Source organism: Chionomys nivalis, chromosome 9 (genome assembly GCF_950005125.1).
Source record: "Chionomys nivalis chromosome 9, mChiNiv1.1, whole genome shotgun sequence".
NCBI classification, from domain to species: Eukaryota; Metazoa; Chordata; class Mammalia; order Rodentia; family Cricetidae; genus Chionomys; species Chionomys nivalis.
Window position 1 is genome coordinate 47686542 of NC_080094.1, and position 19174 is coordinate 47705715.

The 19174-nt window shown below is 43.5% G+C and overlaps 1 protein-coding gene across 1 annotated transcript in view; it reads right to left on the reverse strand.

Annotated features, from left to right (window-relative positions):
- The window catches only part of Snrnp200 (small nuclear ribonucleoprotein U5 subunit 200), a 31749-nt gene that overhangs the window by 11351 nt on the left and 1224 nt on the right, over positions 1 to 19174 (reverse strand). The window contains exons 3-23 of the mRNA XM_057780261.1: positions 18278 to 18449; positions 16179 to 16371; positions 14982 to 15037; positions 13212 to 13310; positions 12138 to 12290; positions 11900 to 11999; positions 11268 to 11404; positions 10679 to 10762; positions 10426 to 10599; positions 9990 to 10127; positions 9460 to 9615; positions 8749 to 8919; positions 6618 to 6811; positions 6317 to 6440; positions 4024 to 4173; positions 3529 to 3639; positions 2511 to 2642; positions 2167 to 2355; positions 1394 to 1591; positions 527 to 679; positions 331 to 411 (exon numbers count right to left, since the gene is read on the reverse strand). Of these exons, the coding sequence (XP_057636244.1) occupies positions 331 to 411; positions 527 to 679; positions 1394 to 1591; positions 2167 to 2355; positions 2511 to 2642; positions 3529 to 3639; positions 4024 to 4173; positions 6317 to 6440; positions 6618 to 6811; positions 8749 to 8919; positions 9460 to 9615; positions 9990 to 10127; positions 10426 to 10599; positions 10679 to 10762; positions 11268 to 11404; positions 11900 to 11999; positions 12138 to 12290; positions 13212 to 13310; positions 14982 to 15037; positions 16179 to 16371; positions 18278 to 18449 (2965 nt within the window). The remainder of the gene's footprint in view (positions 1 to 330; positions 412 to 526; positions 680 to 1393; positions 1592 to 2166; positions 2356 to 2510; positions 2643 to 3528; positions 3640 to 4023; positions 4174 to 6316; positions 6441 to 6617; positions 6812 to 8748; positions 8920 to 9459; positions 9616 to 9989; positions 10128 to 10425; positions 10600 to 10678; positions 10763 to 11267; positions 11405 to 11899; positions 12000 to 12137; positions 12291 to 13211; positions 13311 to 14981; positions 15038 to 16178; positions 16372 to 18277; positions 18450 to 19174) is intronic.

Genomic DNA, 19174 nt, shown 5'->3' on the forward strand with positions numbered 1-19174 from the left:
GACAGCTAGCAAAGACCAATCAATTATCTGCTTTTCTGCTCTGGTACATGTGCCAAAAAGGATCTTCCATGTTCTTGATTTACATGTTAAATAACTATTATTCCATATAAACCATACGTCAGAAGGAAGCAGAGTAGGGAAATTGGGGGTGGGGGTACAGCCAGTAGTCCAGCACATGATAGGTCAACCCCAAATACCCTCCTAGGAGTAGAAAGAATCGTGTATGTATTCATACAATATAATTACAATATATTACCATGTATGAAATCAAGTTCAAAGTTCATCTTTCGGAAACTGAATGTTCATGTTTGAAAGTAAAGGCATGCCTACCTTAGCACTGGGCTCTTCGATGCTCTCCTTTACAGGGATGGGCACCCTCTCCAGCAACTTCTGCAGCTCCAGCTTCTCCTCCTGCCATGAGGAAGGACAGGTCATAGGAAATCCACAGGGCAATGATGAAGGAAAGAAGTTATCCAGCAGCCTGGCAGGAGTCCCAACTCCTGTCCCAAAACACTCATCGGCTCACCTCTCTCACAGTGATGTTCTTGAACTCTGAGGACAAGGAGAACACTCGGAAAAGCTCAATCTCGCTCAGAGTGGGTTTTAGCAGCTGGTTGTAGGTCTGCACAGTGTCATTGGTGATATAGTAGTGACTAGCTATCCGGCCAAGTTCTGTCACCTAGAAAGAAGGAAGACTCAGTGCAAGGCTGACCAGTGATCAGCCCGCAACTTTTTTTTTTTTTTAAAGATTTATTTATTATGTATACAACATTCCTTCCGTGTATGCTTGTATGCCAGAAGAGGGCACCAGATCTCATTATAGATGGCTGTGAGCCACCATGTGGTTGCTGGGAATTGAACTCAGGACCTCTGGAAGAACAGTCAGTGTTCTTAACCTCTGAGCCATCTCTCCAGCCCCAGCCCGCAACTTTTAACATCAAGTGACCATCTTAAGATGACAAGCGGATAAACTCCTTGGGGTACCTTTGCCTGCCAAATCAAGCGCCTCGGACACAAAAAGAAGATGGCACAACAAACTGCCCTACGGAGAACTGATGCTCATGTAATGAGATGGTCAAATGACCTTCCGCAACTCAAACTTGGAGAACCAGCTACCATTTTTAAAGTCTAAGTGTTGGAGAGATGGTTGATGAGGGATGGCTGCTCTTTCAGAACACCTGTGGTTCAATTTCTAGCACCCACATGGTGGCTCACAACCATCTCCAGTCACAGGGCAACCAATGCCTCACTTAAAAGTATAAATTGGAAAGTTAAGTTCATAGCTCAAAGAGTATAGTCTATTCCCCAATCTAGACAAAAGGTAATTAGGCATTACATACATTAAAGGACCTAAATTTTGCTAAAACAGTCTCAAAAATCACATGCTAATCACCTGAAAGTTGCCTGTCTTCTTATCATACTTGACCAGATTGTTCTTATCCAGCATCAAGGCAGCAGTGTGAACAAGATCTAGTCGGCGCTGGTCCAGCAAGGGATCTCCCTTGAGGTCATCATGAGAGATGCCATAGAGGGTCGGGGACCGGAGCATTCGGATGTACAGGTAGGCATAGCCCAGCCAGTTCACTGCATCCTGCAAGACAGTTCATGGTGTTTAGCACAAAGAACTGCTAGTGTCCAAAGAGAAGTCCCACAGATAGCTTGGACATGAATTCTCAAGGACAAGGACACACAGTACAGTATCTTCTGGATGTCTTCAGTATTTCAATTTAAATAATCTTTTGAAGTATGTTAAACATAAAAGGAATTATCTGCCACAAACCCAAGAATGATGGGGAAGCTCAGCCAATCACATCTGGCTTGGGTATGGCCACCTGGAGACAGGTAGACAAATGGGGGTAGACAGGTGCGCAGGCTCTCTGTGCGGGGCTCGCCTGACCCGTTTGGACTTCGGACCTTTTACTCCGGTCGCGTGAGTTTCCACATTTTTCAATTATTAAATTATATCTGTTGTTTTGAGCTGGTCTGGTTAGTGTATCGATCGAATACGCATTCACTTACACAAGAAGCTTGCCCTGAATGAAGTGTTGTGCAGAATCTGAGACACTGTTGCTGGCCCTCAATATCCTCACAGGAGGGGCACACCACTCCAAGTCTCTTAAGGCATTAAGGAAAAGTGTAAAGCCCCAAGGACAAAGCCAGCCCTACCTTTGCATTCTGGACGTTCCCCAGCACAATTTCCGCATTGAGCATATCAGGCAGCTTTGATACCATCTGGCTCTCAATAGGAAGCTGCTGGTTGAGGAGGGAGAGGTAGTACTGTAGCTCTCCGTGAGATGTGATGAGTATACCTTCACCCTTGGTGTCATACTGAGGGCGTCCAGCCCGGCCCAGCATCTAAGTCAGAAGCAATAAAAGAAAATGTTATAGCAGAGCTTTGGACAGGAGTCTACACACTTAGAACTTGGCCTTGATCTGCCATCTTTCCAACATCCTTGTGCTCCAGGCCAGGATGTTGATCCCATTGGGAATCACCCTCAGAGGCTCAGTACCTGCAGAATGTCCAGTGCTCCCAGCTCTGTCCAACGCCCCTTCTCTGGACTGTACACCTGGGTGCCTTTGATGATGACTGTATGTGCAGGGAGATTTACACCCCAAGCCAGAGTTGCTGTGGAAACTAAAACCTAAAGAGGCAAAGGAGGGCAATGAGGAAAACAGGGTCACATGCCTGGCTTGTCTGGCTTCTGAACTTAGCTGGGGGTAGGAGTGGATATATGACTCGGGGCCCAATGTGACACTGGAGCAAAAAAAGAGTTGCTTCAGTTCCTTATATACTTAAGAATACACCAAGGTTCCAGAGACACGTATAGGTCAGAAGCTTAAACCTATATAAACAACTTAGTTGCAAGATACTGGAAATCATCATCTCAGGAGGGAAAGAGTATGGTCCTAGCCGGGCGGTGGTGGCACACAACTTTAATCCCAGCACTTGGGAGGCAGAAGCAGGCAGATCTCTTGAGTTTGAAGTCAGTCTGGTCTACAAGAGCTAGTTCCAGGACAGGCTCCAAAGCTACAGAGAAACCCTGTCTTGTGTTAAAAAAAAAAAAAAATCCTGTGATCCTGACCCTGTGAATTACATTGCAGAGTTCTAAAAAGCACCCATCTGGCCATCTTCCCTCATGCAGTGTATGAGGTGTTGGGAGAGACAGCATAACTACCACAACCTTCCAGACTGGGCTAGCTGGTCCAGATATCAAAAAGTCTAGGGATGGAGAGTGGCTTAGTGGTTGGTGCATGGACTACTCTTGCAGAGGACTGGGTTTCAGGTCCCAGAACCCACACCTGATCACAATGTCTAACTCCAGGTTCCAGGGGATCTAGTGTCCACTTCTGGCCTCTGAGAGCACCTGCATGTGGTGTATATAAATTCATGAAAAACATACACACACACATAAATGAATGTTAAAAAAAAGAAAAAAGTCTAAGAATCCTACTAAGGGCAGAGCTATTGACATTTCAGATGCTCTAAAGTCTACATCACCTGCTCTTCCGAGTTTTACCCCTCCTCACCTGAATATGTTTGTCAGCAAAAAGATCTTCTACCAGTGTTCGGTCAACTCTGGTCATGCCTGCATGGTGAATAGCAAAGCCATAAGGCAACAGATCCTTCAGCTCCAAGTTCTGTAAACAGAAAAAGACCATTGAAATGAGGAAGCCTCCCTGTGGAACTCCTCCAGGGCCAAAGGAAACCTTTCCACAGGAGTCCCCATAATCACATATTGTGGCTTTTTACAAAAATCTATGTACTTAGGTTTGTATGTGTGCCTGTGTGTGGCATGCATGTGGAGGTTAGAGAACAACCTTCACTATGTGAGTCTCTGAGATTGCACTCAGGCCATTAGGCTTGGCACAGGCATCTTTATCTGAGTCATCTCCCTGGTCCCCAACTACTTTTAAACCTACTAGAAACAGCAGCACTTGGTGCATAGTCCCAAAGCAATCGACCCAGCAATATGGAACCAGTCACCAGGCACAAGCCCCAAGAAGTAAATGGCCCTTTCTTACCTTGCACTGTTCTGCTTCTGTACGAAGGACTTCAGTGGAGGCAGAACCTTCTCGAAGAAACAGACCCAAGGTGTCCTTCTCCAGGCACATGTCACGAATTGCCCTGGCCGTCTTCCCAGTTTCTTTGCGAGAGTGGACAAACACCAGAACCTACGGAGAATCGGACTATAGCTAAGGGATGGACCTTCAGCAGCTACTCTCATAGCACCAGGGCACTAGCTGTAGGAAGCAGAGGCTGCTCCACTATAACTAGAAGCCATGCTAGTTTGGAAAGAAGTCTAACACAGCTGACGGTACCCAAAGGGAAGGCGGGTATGGTGACTCCACCTATAATCCCTGCATTAGAGGCTGTGCCAAGTTCCAGGCTAGTCTGACTACTCAGAGAGCTCAAGCCTAGCCAGGGATACATTGCAAAACACTGTCTCAAAAAACAAAACGGAACAATTCAAGGGGAAGGAATCTACCAAGGACAGTGATACAGCCTTCAGCTGAGAAACTAAACTAACCCTAGAATTCTACCTTGAACAGCAAATTTAAGTATACAGTGTGTGAAGATTCAGAGACCTTAAATAAGATATGTTCAGAGCCAAACCAAGTCTAAGCCAAATAAAGATGTGTTTGCAAGATAATAGTAAAACTATGGGACTGAAGAGGTGGCTCAGCAGTTAAGAACACTGGGTGATCTTCCAGAGGACCCACAGGCAGCTTACAACTGTCTGTAACTCTAGTTCCAGGGAATCTGGCATCCTCACACAGACATACATGCTGGCAAAACACCACGCACATAAAATAAAAATGAATTTTTAAAAAATATAATAGCAAAACAATTATTTATAAATATGTTTAGGAAGTAAGTTTGAAACTAGTACCATATTATAAGAAACACAGTCCTAAGATTTAGTGTTCTGAAGTCTTGTCATATAAATTCCTGTGTTTTTTATCAGAAAAAGAAATGCATAATCTCTTACATCTTGCCGTATTAAACCTACTAACCTTTGTTCAACTTCTAAATACAATGTGCGTTCATTAGTGTTTTGAGACAGGATTTCACTATGTACCCCTAGCTGGCCTTGAACTCAAAGAGTTGGTATTAAAGGCATGCACCATCATGCCCCACAGTTTGTTGGGTTTTTTTCGTTTAATTGTTTATTGTGTGTGTGTGAGAGAGAGACACGCATGCATGCCACAGCACACCTGTAGAGGTCAGAGGAGTTATCTTCTACCCAGTGGGCTCTGGGATCAAACTCAGGTCACCATTCTTAGAGGCAAGCACTGTCTGCTGCAGAGCCATTTCACTGGCCTGCTTTCACTAGATTTCTTTTGTTTTTTTCTTCAGTTTTTCAAGTCAAAATTTCACTGTTTAGTTCTGGCTGTCCTGGAACTCACACTGTAGATCAGACTGGCCTCGAACTCACAGAGATCCTCCGCCTCAGCCTCCAGAGTCCTGAGATTAAAGGTGTGCACCACCACTGTCCAGCTGCTTTCACTAGATTTTAATTTGCAGCTTTATTTTTACTATCTTATAGACAGACTAATTTTTCTAGTTCCACTACCTTAAAGGAGAGGAATATTAATTATAAAACTATCATTAATGACCACAGTACTATTCAGATGGTATTTCATCTAGGCTACAGTAATAGCTGTTTTCAGGAAATGATCCATTTCTTCTAAGTTACCAGTTTATTTATTTTTATTTTATGTATATGAATGTTTTGTATGGATGTATGTAAGTGCACCATGTAAGTGCCTGATGTACACAAAGGCTAGAAGAGAAAGTCAGATCCCCTGGAACTGGAGTTTCCAGACTGCTCAGAGCCTCCATGTGGGTGATAAGACCTGAACCTGGGTACTTTGCAAGAGCAGCCAGTCATCTCTCCAGCCCAGAAGGTGGCCAATTTCTGAGTGCAGAATTATTCACAGTATTCCATCTCTTATTTATGCAGTAATAGAAATTGAACCCCCAGGGTTCGCACATGCTATGTCTATGCTCTACCACTGTGTTCTACCCCAGTCCCCAACTGTTCCTTTGATTTTCTTTTATTTTCTTTTGTTTTGGAGGGGAGGGTCTCTGTATAACCCAAGCTGGTCTTCAGCTAGCTTGAAGTCTTTCTGCCCCAGCCTCCTAGGTTGTGGTATTAGAGGATTGTACCAACTCTGCTAGCTCCTGACCATATTTGAAGGCAAGTTTTGCAGTAATAATTCATGTCATTTATGACAATTGGTGATTCATGCTATTACCCTGTCAACTTTGCTTATGTCAAAAACAGAAAAAGTTCAAGAACCATCAACAGACCTGATTTTTTCCAGCATGTTCCATGATTTTCTCATAGACTATTTCATTCATGATCTGGAAACGCTTGATAGCTTTTTTCTCTGTGATGCCCACATATGTCTGTTCCAGAGGCACTGGGCGGAAGCTAAAAGTTCAACAGTTAGACAAATGACATTTCCAGCAGAGAATACTGTGAGGAAAGAAGTTAACTTTCCATTGATCTAGAAGCAACAATGCTTTTTAGAATACACACAGGACCCCTAAAACTCATTTAGTATGCTCCTTAGAGACAGGAAGGGGACAGGAAGACTGTCTCTTCTACCTGTTGTCAAAGTAGAAGAGGCCCTTGGCAGGGTCAACACGCAGAAAGGTAGCCACATCTTCATAGTTGGGGAGGGTAGCACTAAGACCAATGAGTCGGACATCTTCTTGGGTCATCTCAATGTTTCGGATGGCCCTGGCCACCAAAGCTTCTAAGACAGGACCTCTGTCATCATGTAGAAGATGGATCTCATCCTAAGGAAGCGAAACAGAAAGCTAGAGCAGAGATATAGCATCCTCCCTTGAGATTAGTCTGTTATAGAAGTATATAGCCTAAGATACCTAGTGAAGATAAAAACAGAAGTTCAAGCCAGAGTCCTAAAGAACTAACACAGCTTTTAGTAGGAATTAGCATTGAGTATAGACTGCTTAGGCACTTGTGAGTGAGTCCTCAACTTTACCATAAATCTTACACATATATGATGGTTCTAACCAGGTTGTATCAAACAGGTCTTCACTTTTGGACAGGACTCTTCATCAAGAACAAGAACAAAGCCGGGCGGTGGTGGCGCACGCCTTTAATCCCAGCACTCAGGAGGCAGAGGCAGGCGGATCTCTGTGAGTTCGAGACCAGCCTGGTCTACAAGAGCTAGTTCCAGGACAGGCTCCAAAACCACAGAGAAACCCTGTCTCGAAAAACCAAAAAAAAAAAAAAAAAAAAAAAGAACAAGAACAAAAACTATCAGGCTTTATTTACAATAAAGCTCCCATTGCCAAGAACAGTGCTTCTCAGATACTGTAAGCACTGAAGACCTGAAGGTTTTATGGAAATGAAAATGGAATTCAAAGGCATGGGCAGGCCAGGGGTTCGGCACTCCTAGGAAGCAGTTATGTGGGCTGCTGTAGAAGCATGGAGGAGCGAAGCTCTAAAGGAGGTCAGCAAACTTTTCTTCAAGGGCTGGACATCCAGTACCACACATGCAGTACCACAGGCTTGTGAGCCATGCAACTCTTGTTACAATACTCAATTCTGCCAAAGCAACACGCAGGACAAGAGGAGCTAGAAGCAGTACATAAACCAATCTACACAACTGTGTTCAATAAAACAAAAACTTGTAGCCACAATTTGCTAACTCCCACTCTGAACTCAGAACATGAACTACTTTCTTAGACACCATAAAGAAGCAACCTTCAGAGGCCAGTGAATTGGCTCAGTGGGTAAAGGCACTTACCACCAACCCTAATGGCTTGAACTTGATTCCCAGAATATACATGATGGAAGGACAGAACTGACTCTCACAAGTTGTATTTTGACCAACCTACACGCGTGTATATATACACACACACACTATATAACATCACAGAAAATTTAAAAAATGCAATTAAAAAAAAAATCAACACTTGGCTCAAAGTTCATTTCCTATAGATCCTTCTATGTAAATGGAAAGCAATGTCCCAATTTCTTACTTGTTCTGTCTGACAATAGATTATTTATAAAGCATTTCAATGTTTTTGTGAGGAAAAATTATTTTTGTGTTTCCATTTGATTCAAATTATTTCAGATTATTCTATAGAGTGAGTCCAGAACATGAGAGACCTGTCTCTAAATAAATAAATAAATAAATAAGGCAAACATCACGCACTGACTGGAAGGGAAGCTTCTGGGACATGCAGATTCTGGGTCAATGGTCAAAGTAAAGCTCTTAATGGCTCATATGACGGAATGTGCACATAGAAAGGCCTTGAGGAACAGAACTGATAAACACAGCAAATCCTCCCCTGTTGGAACACAGTCCAATACAATAATTGAGTCATGTGAGAATTCTGAGTCGCTGGTGAAAAAACTCCAAGGAAACAAGACACCAGTGCCCTCAGTTTCTTCAAAAACATGGAATTGTTCTTGGAATGTGTTTTCATGCTCCTCCCATGTGTAGCAGGTAGAAGCAAGCTTACTTCAGCTGTTTTTATTTATATACCTCTATGGAAAAACATGTTTTTGCCACGTGTGGCTTATCCTGGTGATTGAACACCTTAGTCATGTGATCTTCTTAACTCTCAGATAAACTGTCTGATGTTGTGAATAAAGTTGGCTTTAGTCCGTCTCATTTTTAGGCCCTGTTCTCCCAGGTTCACCCAGCCTGACCAGGTTCCCTGACATAGGTGATCTCTCCTTCCCTTCACTTTCCACTCACCAAGACAATGAGGCGGACCAGCTGAGTATAGGTGCGCTCCCCGCCTTTGCGTGTGATGATGTCCCACTTCTCAGGGGTGCAGACAATGATCTGTGTGGCACTGATCTCTTCCTTGCACAGCTGGTGGTCTCCAGTCAGCTCAGCAACAGTAATGCCATATGTGGCCAGGCGCTGGAAGAACAGACACCAGCAACAAACTCGTGATGGGCTGCAAGGTCAGCTCAGGGGCAGGGAGTTTGCCTACTGTGTGCAGAAGTCTGCTAGATGGTGCCTGAAGGGCTGGGGACCAGTAGAAGGTAAGTATCCAAAGAATCAGGAAAGGTGAACAAATATTAAACAAGTTCAGTTCCACTCGGGGGGAGGAGGCAAAGGCTCTCGAGGAGCCCTACACGAAGTAGGAAAATGGAACTGGAGTGACAGCCCACAGCTATCAAACATATTCATGTGCCAGAAATACTTCAAGATGCATCACTCCAAAACCACTATGGAGATGATCAAAGAAAGATGGAGTCCGTGTAAGAGAGACCAAGACATTTTTGTTTCAGAAATTACATGGGTTGAGTTCTACCTTGGGAATGGTAAAAATGTTAAAAAAAAAATCCAAAGATTCCCTAACCAAAAGAAAAAAAAAAAAAAACAGTGATACAGAGACCCTCCCCCTCCCGATATGGACAGCTGCAGCTACTATCTTCTAGAGAAGCTATGACGTACCTTTCCAAAACTGCCCACCATCTCCTGCACCAAGGACCGCATGGGAGCTATGTAGATAATCTTGAAGTCATCCACATTGATAGTGCCATCCATGTTGATGTGTTTCCCTATCTCCCGGAGCATACACATCAGGGCCACATTGGTCTTCCCAGCACCCTAGAGGCAGGTCAGAGACGAAGTTTATTCATCTGCTATGGCTACTGCCCTGACTTCCATGGGCTAGAACCAAAACAGAGAAAGAATTGACCTCTGGATTGCCCATGTCTTCCATAACAGAATAGAGAATAGCCAGGCATGGTTATGCCACCCCTTTAATCCCAGCACTTGGGAGTCAGAGGCAGAGACACAGACAGGCAGATCTCTGTGAGTTTAAGGGTAGCCTGGTCTACACAATGAGTTCTAGGACAGCCAGGGTTACATAGTAAGACCATGTCTCAAAAAAACCATAAAGAAAAGCCTGGTGTAAAGATTAAGATTCAACTTGCCACCAAAACATTTCAGGACAGAAAAAGGAGGCGGGCAATGCTTACAGTAGGAGCACACAGCAGCAGATTCTCATCTGTCTCCAGGGCAGCACGGTAGAGTTTACTCTGGATCCGGTTCAGTGTTTTGAAGCCCTCAAATCCCGCCTGGGCATACTTTGGCAGCTTCTCCACAGGAAGCAGTTGCTAGAAGGAATGTTCCAGAGGCAGGCTGTTCATTCTTGTAAGATTTCTTATAAGATTACCATGATATCATGACATGATTCCCCATAATTTCATTCTCTGGCAAGCACTGTTCATAATTCTCTATTATAAACCTGTACAGAGAGATCACTAATGCTTCCTCGTCTCAGAACGGGAAAACACTGGAACAGTTTCCACCTCTAAAATAAAGTATCCTCGAGACAGCTGACATCTTAGTCAATGGCTAAAAGCCAAACTGGAAAAGAGAAAGACAGAGAGTTGAGAAAAGCAATTCACTCACTTCTTCTGAGCCGAAGGGCTTAGGCTTTAAGGCTGGCACGTGCACCTCTTCATAGCCCTTCCGCTGGCGTCGGAAGGACCCATCAGGGAGTTGGCAGCGTTTGTTGGCCATGAAGTGGCTTCCTTGTGTAAAAACAAGGTCCTCCAAATCCAGAACCTGCCGTGGAGCCAGAGCCTGCGAACAGGTAAAACAGTAACAGGCTGAGCAGGTGAGCTTTCCACCCACCACAGCCTGGGATCAGCCGGGCACTCACCTCTCCACCCTGGTCCAAATCCATGGTCTCCAGATCTGTGTCCATTCGGGACTGACGGACTCTCTCTCTCCGGGACCTTTCTTCCTGAAGCATGGAAACAGAAAAGGCACAATGATTATCACTCTCCTGGGTTGTTGTCCCTTCTAAATTCTTCTGGGTTGGGTTTCACTCACAGGCGCTAACTCATGTGTCCCCAGACCCAAAATATCACTTTATTTTGAAACCTGAAAGAAACTGCAAAAAACAAACGAACAAATACCAAAAAAAAAAAAAAAAAAAAAAAAAAAAGGAACAAACACAATGAAGGTGCAATGTTCTGACCAGGATGTCAGTAGTAGACAGCCTACAACTAACGGCCGAGGCTACACCTAAAGCCTGAAGTATGGTGCTCTCTATGAGGCAAACATGCTCCGTTCCTGGATGGTAATAAACAGGCCCCCATGGTGCTAGGTGAAGACAGTGCCACAACCATAGCAATGAGTGTGCTGACTCTACTTTGCACCCTGACAAGCTCCAGAGAACCCAAAGATATGCTTTATTACCTCAGACACTGAAAGAGGAAGGAGAAAGAAAACAAACCAGCCCTCACTCTGATCAGGTCTTCCTTCTCAGTCTCATGGAGCTGATAGAGGAACTTAGAAAGCTCTGGGTCGGCTTCCATCTTTCCCATGATCCTTTCCTTTTCAGCTTCACTCTGAGCACTGGCCAACAAGGTACAGTATAAAACTGCCAAACACAACAGGCACAGAGAGGAAGTGTAAAAGAGAAAATGAAAAAAAATCAACTTTTATTTCTAAATATAAAGAAGATAATTAAATGCTGAAGCCAAAGAAGCAACACAATTCATTCACAATTGAACATGCAGATGAAAACACACACACACGACACACACTATCCAACCACAACTGCATGCAGACAGACAGGCAGACACACACACACACCAATCTGGCCACAACTGAATGCAGACACAGACACACACACACACACACACACTATCTGGTCACAATTGAATGCAGACACACACACACACACACTATCTGGCCACAACTGAATGCAGGCACACACACACAATCTGGCCACAACTGAATGCAGACACACACACACACACACACAATCTGGCCACAATTGAATGCAGACACACACACACTATCTGGCCACAACTGAATGCAGACACACACACACACACTCCAAGCAAGCAAGAGCAGAGCACGGTCTACTCACTCATCATCCTGTGCTGCCGCAGCACTTTAATGAAGTCAAAAGTGTTGAAACCAAGGAGCAGAACGAGTTGGTTCTCACATTCTCGGTCATCACTTGCTGTCTAGAGAGAGCAAATAACACCAACAGTCAGAATAGAGCCATCTGCTTCTTCAAACACTGTCCTTGCATTGGTATCCCTGAACAAACACTGTTCCTTCCTGACAAGACACATGAAATAGAAATATCATCTAGGCCATACCTTCAAAATCTCCAGCACCTCATCTGCCTTCTTCTGCGACACAATGGCATCATCATAGAAACGACTGAGCTGTCGCTGCAGCCAGAACGCATCGATATCCCGAGGGTGCAAATCCTTCTTCTTTGAACTCATCAGTTCTCCGGAGGCTACAAGCTAAGGAGGAGAGCAGGCACTCGGCTCACTAGGGCTCTTCAGAACGCTGCAACAAAGCTACCTACAATTGCCTTCTAAGGCCTTTCCAGAAGGAAACAGCTCTATAACACTGAATTCAGGATCACACCATAATAAGATTTCATTAGGCCACATCTTTGGGAAGAGTAACAACTGACTAAAATTCTGAAAAAAAAAAATCAAAATGCTAACTGTTTAAGGCTCAAACTAGGCTTGGTGGAACATCTGTAATCCCAGCACTAAGGAGGCTGATGCAGAAAATTTTAAATTCCAGATCAGCTTGAGCTGTCCATCAGGTTCTACCTCAGAAAACACACCGCACACACACAGGCTAGTAGTACAAGCCTGCATGGACTATACAGTAAGTGTTAAGTCCAGCCTGAGCAACTCAGGCTCTTTCTCAAAAAAAAAAAAAAAAAAAAAAAAAAAAAAAAAAAGTTTCTTTAGCACTCACTATGCATAAATCAGTAAGTTTAACTGCTAAGACAACAAACAAAGATACTCGAATAGTGTTGTCACTGCAGTGGTATTTACATATCAAATTTTTAAAAATCAAATTATCCATCAAAAGGAAGTCTGGAAAACAGACACAGGCATGCCCATAATCCCAGAACTTGAGAGCAAGACATATTAAAAGTTTGAAGCTAGCCTGGGCTGCAGAGAAAGCTCCTGTCTCAATAAAACTCTAAACAACTCAAAAAGATGAGAAAAATGAGAATCAGTCAGTGGCAGAGCCCAGCATGCCCAAAGCCCTGGGTTTAGTCTCCAGTACCCCCCTCCGCGCCCCTCAACCCCACCAAAAAAAAAAAAACAAAAACAACCACGGCCCAGTGAGTATTTCAGTAGGAGGAAGTGCTACATCCAGAAATAAGCCGGCCACAGCAGGACAGAGTCTGTACTTACATTAGCCGAGAGGGTACAACGCACAACAGCTTCATCCCCTTCCATGTCGTCATCAGAAGCTTCTTCGCGGACTTCCCCATACACATCTTCATCGCCTTCCTACGGAGACAACTCCATCTCAATACAGATGTGGGACAGGTTCTGCGTCATACAGACCCTGTCTTTCTATCACTCTACGTGAGCTCTGGGGTCATAACAATGGCTTTGGAGTGAAACCACCTGTGTATTGAAAGCAGGATCACCCAAACTCCAGGAACACTAGAGGAACGACCATTTGGAATGGGCCTGTTAGATGTGTCTGTCCTCTTTTCTGCTTCTCACCTTAGCTGCCACAGTGACAAACACCCGGACACAGACAATCTCAAACTAAGACTACTGGCTAGCAGAAGAGCTGTGAAGATGGATACACAGGAAACAGACTGAGCCGGCACTGCAGACACCATACTTAACTTGCTCATCACTGCATATACTCACATCGCGGAGTGTGTACTTAAAATAGCATCATGTTCAATAATTAGCATGAAATAAATGTAAGCAAAAAATCCTGTGTCAGGTTGTTCCTAATTAAAACTACCAATTAACTATTCCATAGGAAGGGACATAGCCATCTATAGCAATCATTTTGTTTTACAAAAAGAGAAACTGAGGCAAAATGACCTGCCCCTAGATACAGGCTCAAACTCAAGATTGCTTGACTCTCAGTTCAGTGCTCTGCCCTCTGACTCTCCTGTGTCAGCCCTTCTTCCTCTCTGGTTACAAATTTCAGAAACCAAACTCATCCAATGAAAACTCTAAACTACAATGTTTTTACATTTTAGAGACAGAATTTCACTATGTAGCCCAGCTAGCCTCAACTCCCGACTGTTGGGGTTGCAGGCATCTTGCTACTATTCCTGGTTTAACTTTGCTGTTTTGTGTTTTTTTTTTAACCACCCCACTCATTCCTATTTAGTTATAATCTAGAAGTGGCAAGCATTAACCCCAGCAGCTGCTGTAACAGCTAAATAGCCAAGTACAAACTAGGTCCATACTCGTAGGGAATCATGCTTTCTTTTGAAACTAGCCTTTAACACACAGTACTAAAAACGTAACAAATTATTACAATCAGGCAAAAACACTATAGCAGGACACATCCTCACTGAAGATGTGCTAGATCTTTTTTTCCTTCTCTATCGTGTTCTCAACAATTTCACACGTGTAGATGATATTGATTAATCGTACCTCATCCTCCCATCTCCGCTTATCCTCCTCTTTCCTACACATCTGTTTCTCACATCCATGTTTGTTTATTTTGTGCCCCATTGAATTTAATCACGGCTGTCTGTAGCCATGGGTTTGAGGCTATCCATCGAAAGCCAGAGGCTCAGAAGAGGCTACACAACTGAAGACAATGACCTCCTTTCCATCACCTATCAATAACCAATAGCTAGGCAGGACAGAGAAGCCCCATCGCTGGCTGACTTCATGATTCCAATAGCTGTGTTGTGCCGAGAGGATGGCATTTTTCAGTTCTTCTCCCTAGTTTTCTGGTCTATCTGATTTATTATAAGCTGTTAATTTGCATCTACTGGCTTAAATTAACTTTTTAAAAAAGCAAAAAACTAAAGTTAACCACAATAACTTTTTAATCAAAATAAGACAAACTTTCTAAGTTGAACACAAAACACTATAAAATATTAAGCTAAGGATTTCAGTACACGAGACAGGCTCCCATCACCTAGGTAACTTCACAAAGCAAAACAGATGGGATGTATTTACTTAGTCACTCACCTCCTCATCAGACTCAAACTGCACATTCACACCATAGGTCTCATCAATGTTGTCATCTGAGGAGATAAGGAATTACAAAGAGAGGGCAGTGAATAGTGGAGACACTTGGGCCCATTTTCTCAACTGCCTGGTTTGCTTACTCTCAGGTCAGACACACAGACTTAAAGAGCATGAAAACCAGCACCCAGGCCTCTCCAACCTGCCAACCTGGATTCTGCCCTGCTCAGCTCCTAAACCCTCCCTGCTCTCTCCCACACTCTACATAATAAATCTCAGAATAAGAAATGGCTGCCATTGGGGGCTGGAGAGATGGCTCAATGGTTAAGAGCACTGACTGCTCTCCCAGAGAACCTGGGTTCAATTCCCAAAGCCCACATGGCAGCTCACAACTGTCTATAATTTATGTTCTGGGTTTCAGAAGACCCGATGCCCATGGCAAAACACCAATGCACATAAAATAAAAACAAGCAGGGGGCTGGAGAGATGGCTCAATGGTTAAGAGCACTGACTGCTCTTCCAGAGGTCATGAGTTCAGTTCCCAGCAACCACATGATGGCTCTCAACCATCTGTAATGAGATGTGGTGCCCTCTTCTGGTGTGTGGGTATACATGGAAGCAGAATGTTGTATACATAAAAAATAAATAAATCTTTAAAAATAAATAAATAAATAAATAAAATAAAAACAAGTAAATTTTTTTAAAAAATGGCTGCCAGCGTTGAATAGATAGCTCAACCACTAAATACTAAGACTCACAACCAAAACCAAGAAATGGCTGCTGGACTCAAAGAATTCTAGTGCCTATCAGTCATTACTGTCTCTCTATTTTTAAAGATGGGGGTTTTTTTGGTTTTGTATTTTTAGAGACAGGGATTCTCTGTGTAGTTTTGGAGCCTATCCTGGAACTCTCTCTGTAAACCAGGCTGGCCTCGAACTCAAAGATGCACCTGTCTCTCAAATGCTAGGATTAAAGGCATGCACCACCACAGCCCAGCAAAGATGAGGCTTCCTATGGAGCCCCAGTAGGCCTAGAACTTGCTATGTAGACCAAGCTGACTTGTTGGGATTATAAACCTATGCCAGCATAAAATAGGTTATGGAAACAATGCTATTCTGAAATTTTAACAATGACACTGAGTGCTCACTAAGAAAGACCAACAGTCACAAAATGTCATCAGCACACAGAGGGCTCAGGTACCCATATTCTGGATCTCCTTGTCTCCACCGTAGTCTGTGATCTTCTTGCCCAAGTTTACCAGCACATGGTATCTGGTGTCATCTGTCTGACCCAGCAACAGGTCAATTTCTCTTCTTCTCTCCTTGTCTCGAAGTTTTTCATTCTTCAGGACAGCCAGAACCTCATCAGCCGCCCCACAAAGGATATCACGAGGCTGAAGAAAAAAATACAGACATTTACTACAATGATATATAGAAGGTCACTGACCAGATTTGTGGCAATAGGAAATAAAGAAACATATCTTCAAAATTACATGCGCTGGAGAGGTGGCTCAAAAATTAAGAGTACTTGTTGCTCTTGTAGGCTGAAAAAATCATAACTCAAGTTCCAGGAGATCTGATGCCTTTTCCTGATCTTCAAGGGCACCAGGCGCCACGCGCGCGCACACATATGTAAGCAAAACAATCATACACATAAAAAGCAATGTAAACAACAATTTAAAAAAAAAGAAGGGGGCTGGAGAGATGGCTCAGTGGTTAAGAGCATTGCCTGCTCTTCCAAAGGTCCTGAGTTCAATTCCCGGCAACCACATGGTGGCTCACAACCATCTGTAATGAGGTCTGGTGCCTTCTTCTGGCCTGCAGACATACACACAGACAGAATATTGTATACATAATAAATAAATAAATAAATAAATATTAAAAAAAAAAGAAGGAAAATCTGCAGTATCCTAGGCTTTGACGACATCATCAACAAGATACAGTCACATAAAAAGCAATGTAAACAATAAAAAAAAAAAAAAAAAAGGAAAATCTGCAGTATCCTAGGCTTTGACAACATTCATCAACAAGATACAGTGGCCTGTGCCTGTATTCCTAGCACTTGGGAAGAAATAGGACCAGAAGTTCAAGGTCATTCTTGAATGCACAGTGAATCTGAGGTCAGCCTGAGCTACGTGAGACCTTGTCTCACACAAACAAAACTAAAAATTAAAAAGACAGCAGGGCAGGGGCTGGAGAGATGGCTCAGTGGTTAAGAGCACCGCTTGCTCTTCCAAAGATCCTGAGTTCAATTCTCAGCAACCACATGGTGGCTCACAACCATCTATAATGAGATCTGGTGCCCTCTTCTGGCCTGCAGGCAAAGTACTGAGAATACTGTATACATAATAAATAAATAAAATCTTTAAAAAAAAAAAATTAGGTTAAAAAAAAAAAAGACAGCAGGGCAGTAGTAGCACACAGCTTTAATTCCAGCACTCAGGAAGCAGAGGGAGATGGATCTCTGAGTTCCAGGACATCCTGGTCTACAGAGTGAGTTCCAAGACAGCAAAGGCTACACAGAGAAACCCTGTACTGAAAAAAGCAAGCAAATAAACAACAACAAAAAGACTAATAGGTATCTGCTAAGGATGAAATCCTGGAGTCGGTCCGCAGAAAGTGGGGTGAGACACTAGGTAGTAAGGTGGTCTTCAAAAGCAGAACAGTTGGCCACAAATCTCCATGTGAAAGAGGCACTCAGCAACCTTCCCCATCCTGTCACACTTTCACTAACTCTTTGCTCACACACCCTCTACTCCTCACCTCACTAGAGAACTCGTAGGGACTCCCAATCTAATCCTAAGTGTGCGATGGTTCAGGGCAGATTTGGGGTAGAGACCACTTGAATTTATGTTCTCACTGACAAATGCTGTCTCTCTGACTTAGGCATCTCAGGTCTCTCTTCTATGAAATTGAAAATGAATGTTAATAGCACAAATTCATGGTTAACACTCTATTCTGTATACACTAAGTGCTCAGGAAGTATTAGCCATTTCTACAAAATGGTATTGCCTTCTGTACCCTGCTGGGAAAATTCAGATTAAGATTCTTCTAGTTGGACTAAAAAGATGGCTTTGCAGGTAAAGGTACTTTCCACCAAGTCCAACAATTTAAGTTTGATCTCTGAGTCCCACACAGAGTAAAAAGAGGACCAACTCTGAAAGCTGTCCTGACTTCCGCATGCATCCTGCGGCACACACATAGGATAAATGCATGTAACTCATAACATCACCAAAAGTCTTGTGCTACCACCCTTTTTCTTTCCAAACACAAGGTCTCATCCTCTGGTTCCAGACTCACCTGGTCTCCAAGAGCAGCCTGGATGAAGCTGAGCAGCACCTCGTAGGTCTCCCGAGTCTCCTTAGTCTTGGGCTTATAGATGATACCCACCATCTCATCGATGCCCTCCGACAGCAACGTATAGCCTTTCATCTTGTTGATGTCGTGCCGGTCCTCGTCACGCTTTCGCCTCCTAGTGGACATACAATATGATGCTGAATGGGAGAACTTTCCGCTCCTGAGCCAAGTTTCCCCTTTCCGATATGTAGAGGCAGGAACACAAGTCAACAGAAGTAATTCCCGCTTGACCTCTTCATCATTTGAAGAAGCATTTCTTTATCCTCGGGAGGTGATTATATGATGCTATTTCAACTGGTTTTTGTTTTGGTTTTTTAACCTTTTACTAGCCAGAGAGGCTATGCTCCAGAAGAATCTACTACTAGTGACTACCAATAAATAAATAGAAAAGAAGCCAGATTCTAAAAAGCAAAGGACCAAGGAACATTGTTTCTCTCAAATTTCAACAACTCTTCTCGATTATAACCACTCAAACTAAACAGGGCCTGGGAACTGCTGAGACTTCACAGAAAGAAAAGGGAGAAAGAAAACACAGTCAGAGAATATATAACTTTTGAAATGAATCTACCAAGGTGAAAAAAGGAAGAACAGCTAAACAAAAGCACCAGAAAGTGGGCAACAACCGCAGGGAGTCAGGGTAAGAAGTTTGTAACAGGGATGGTGGGGTTGAATTACTAAAACAAAAGAGTAACAAGAGTCTTGAAACTAGTTGGTGATGGCCTGGAGAGAAGGCTAGTTAGGAGCAACACTGCTTCTGTAGACGGCCAGGGTTCAGTTCCGAGGCCCCAAGCTGGGTATCTCACAACTGCCTGAAACTCCAGTTCCAGGGGATCTCAAACC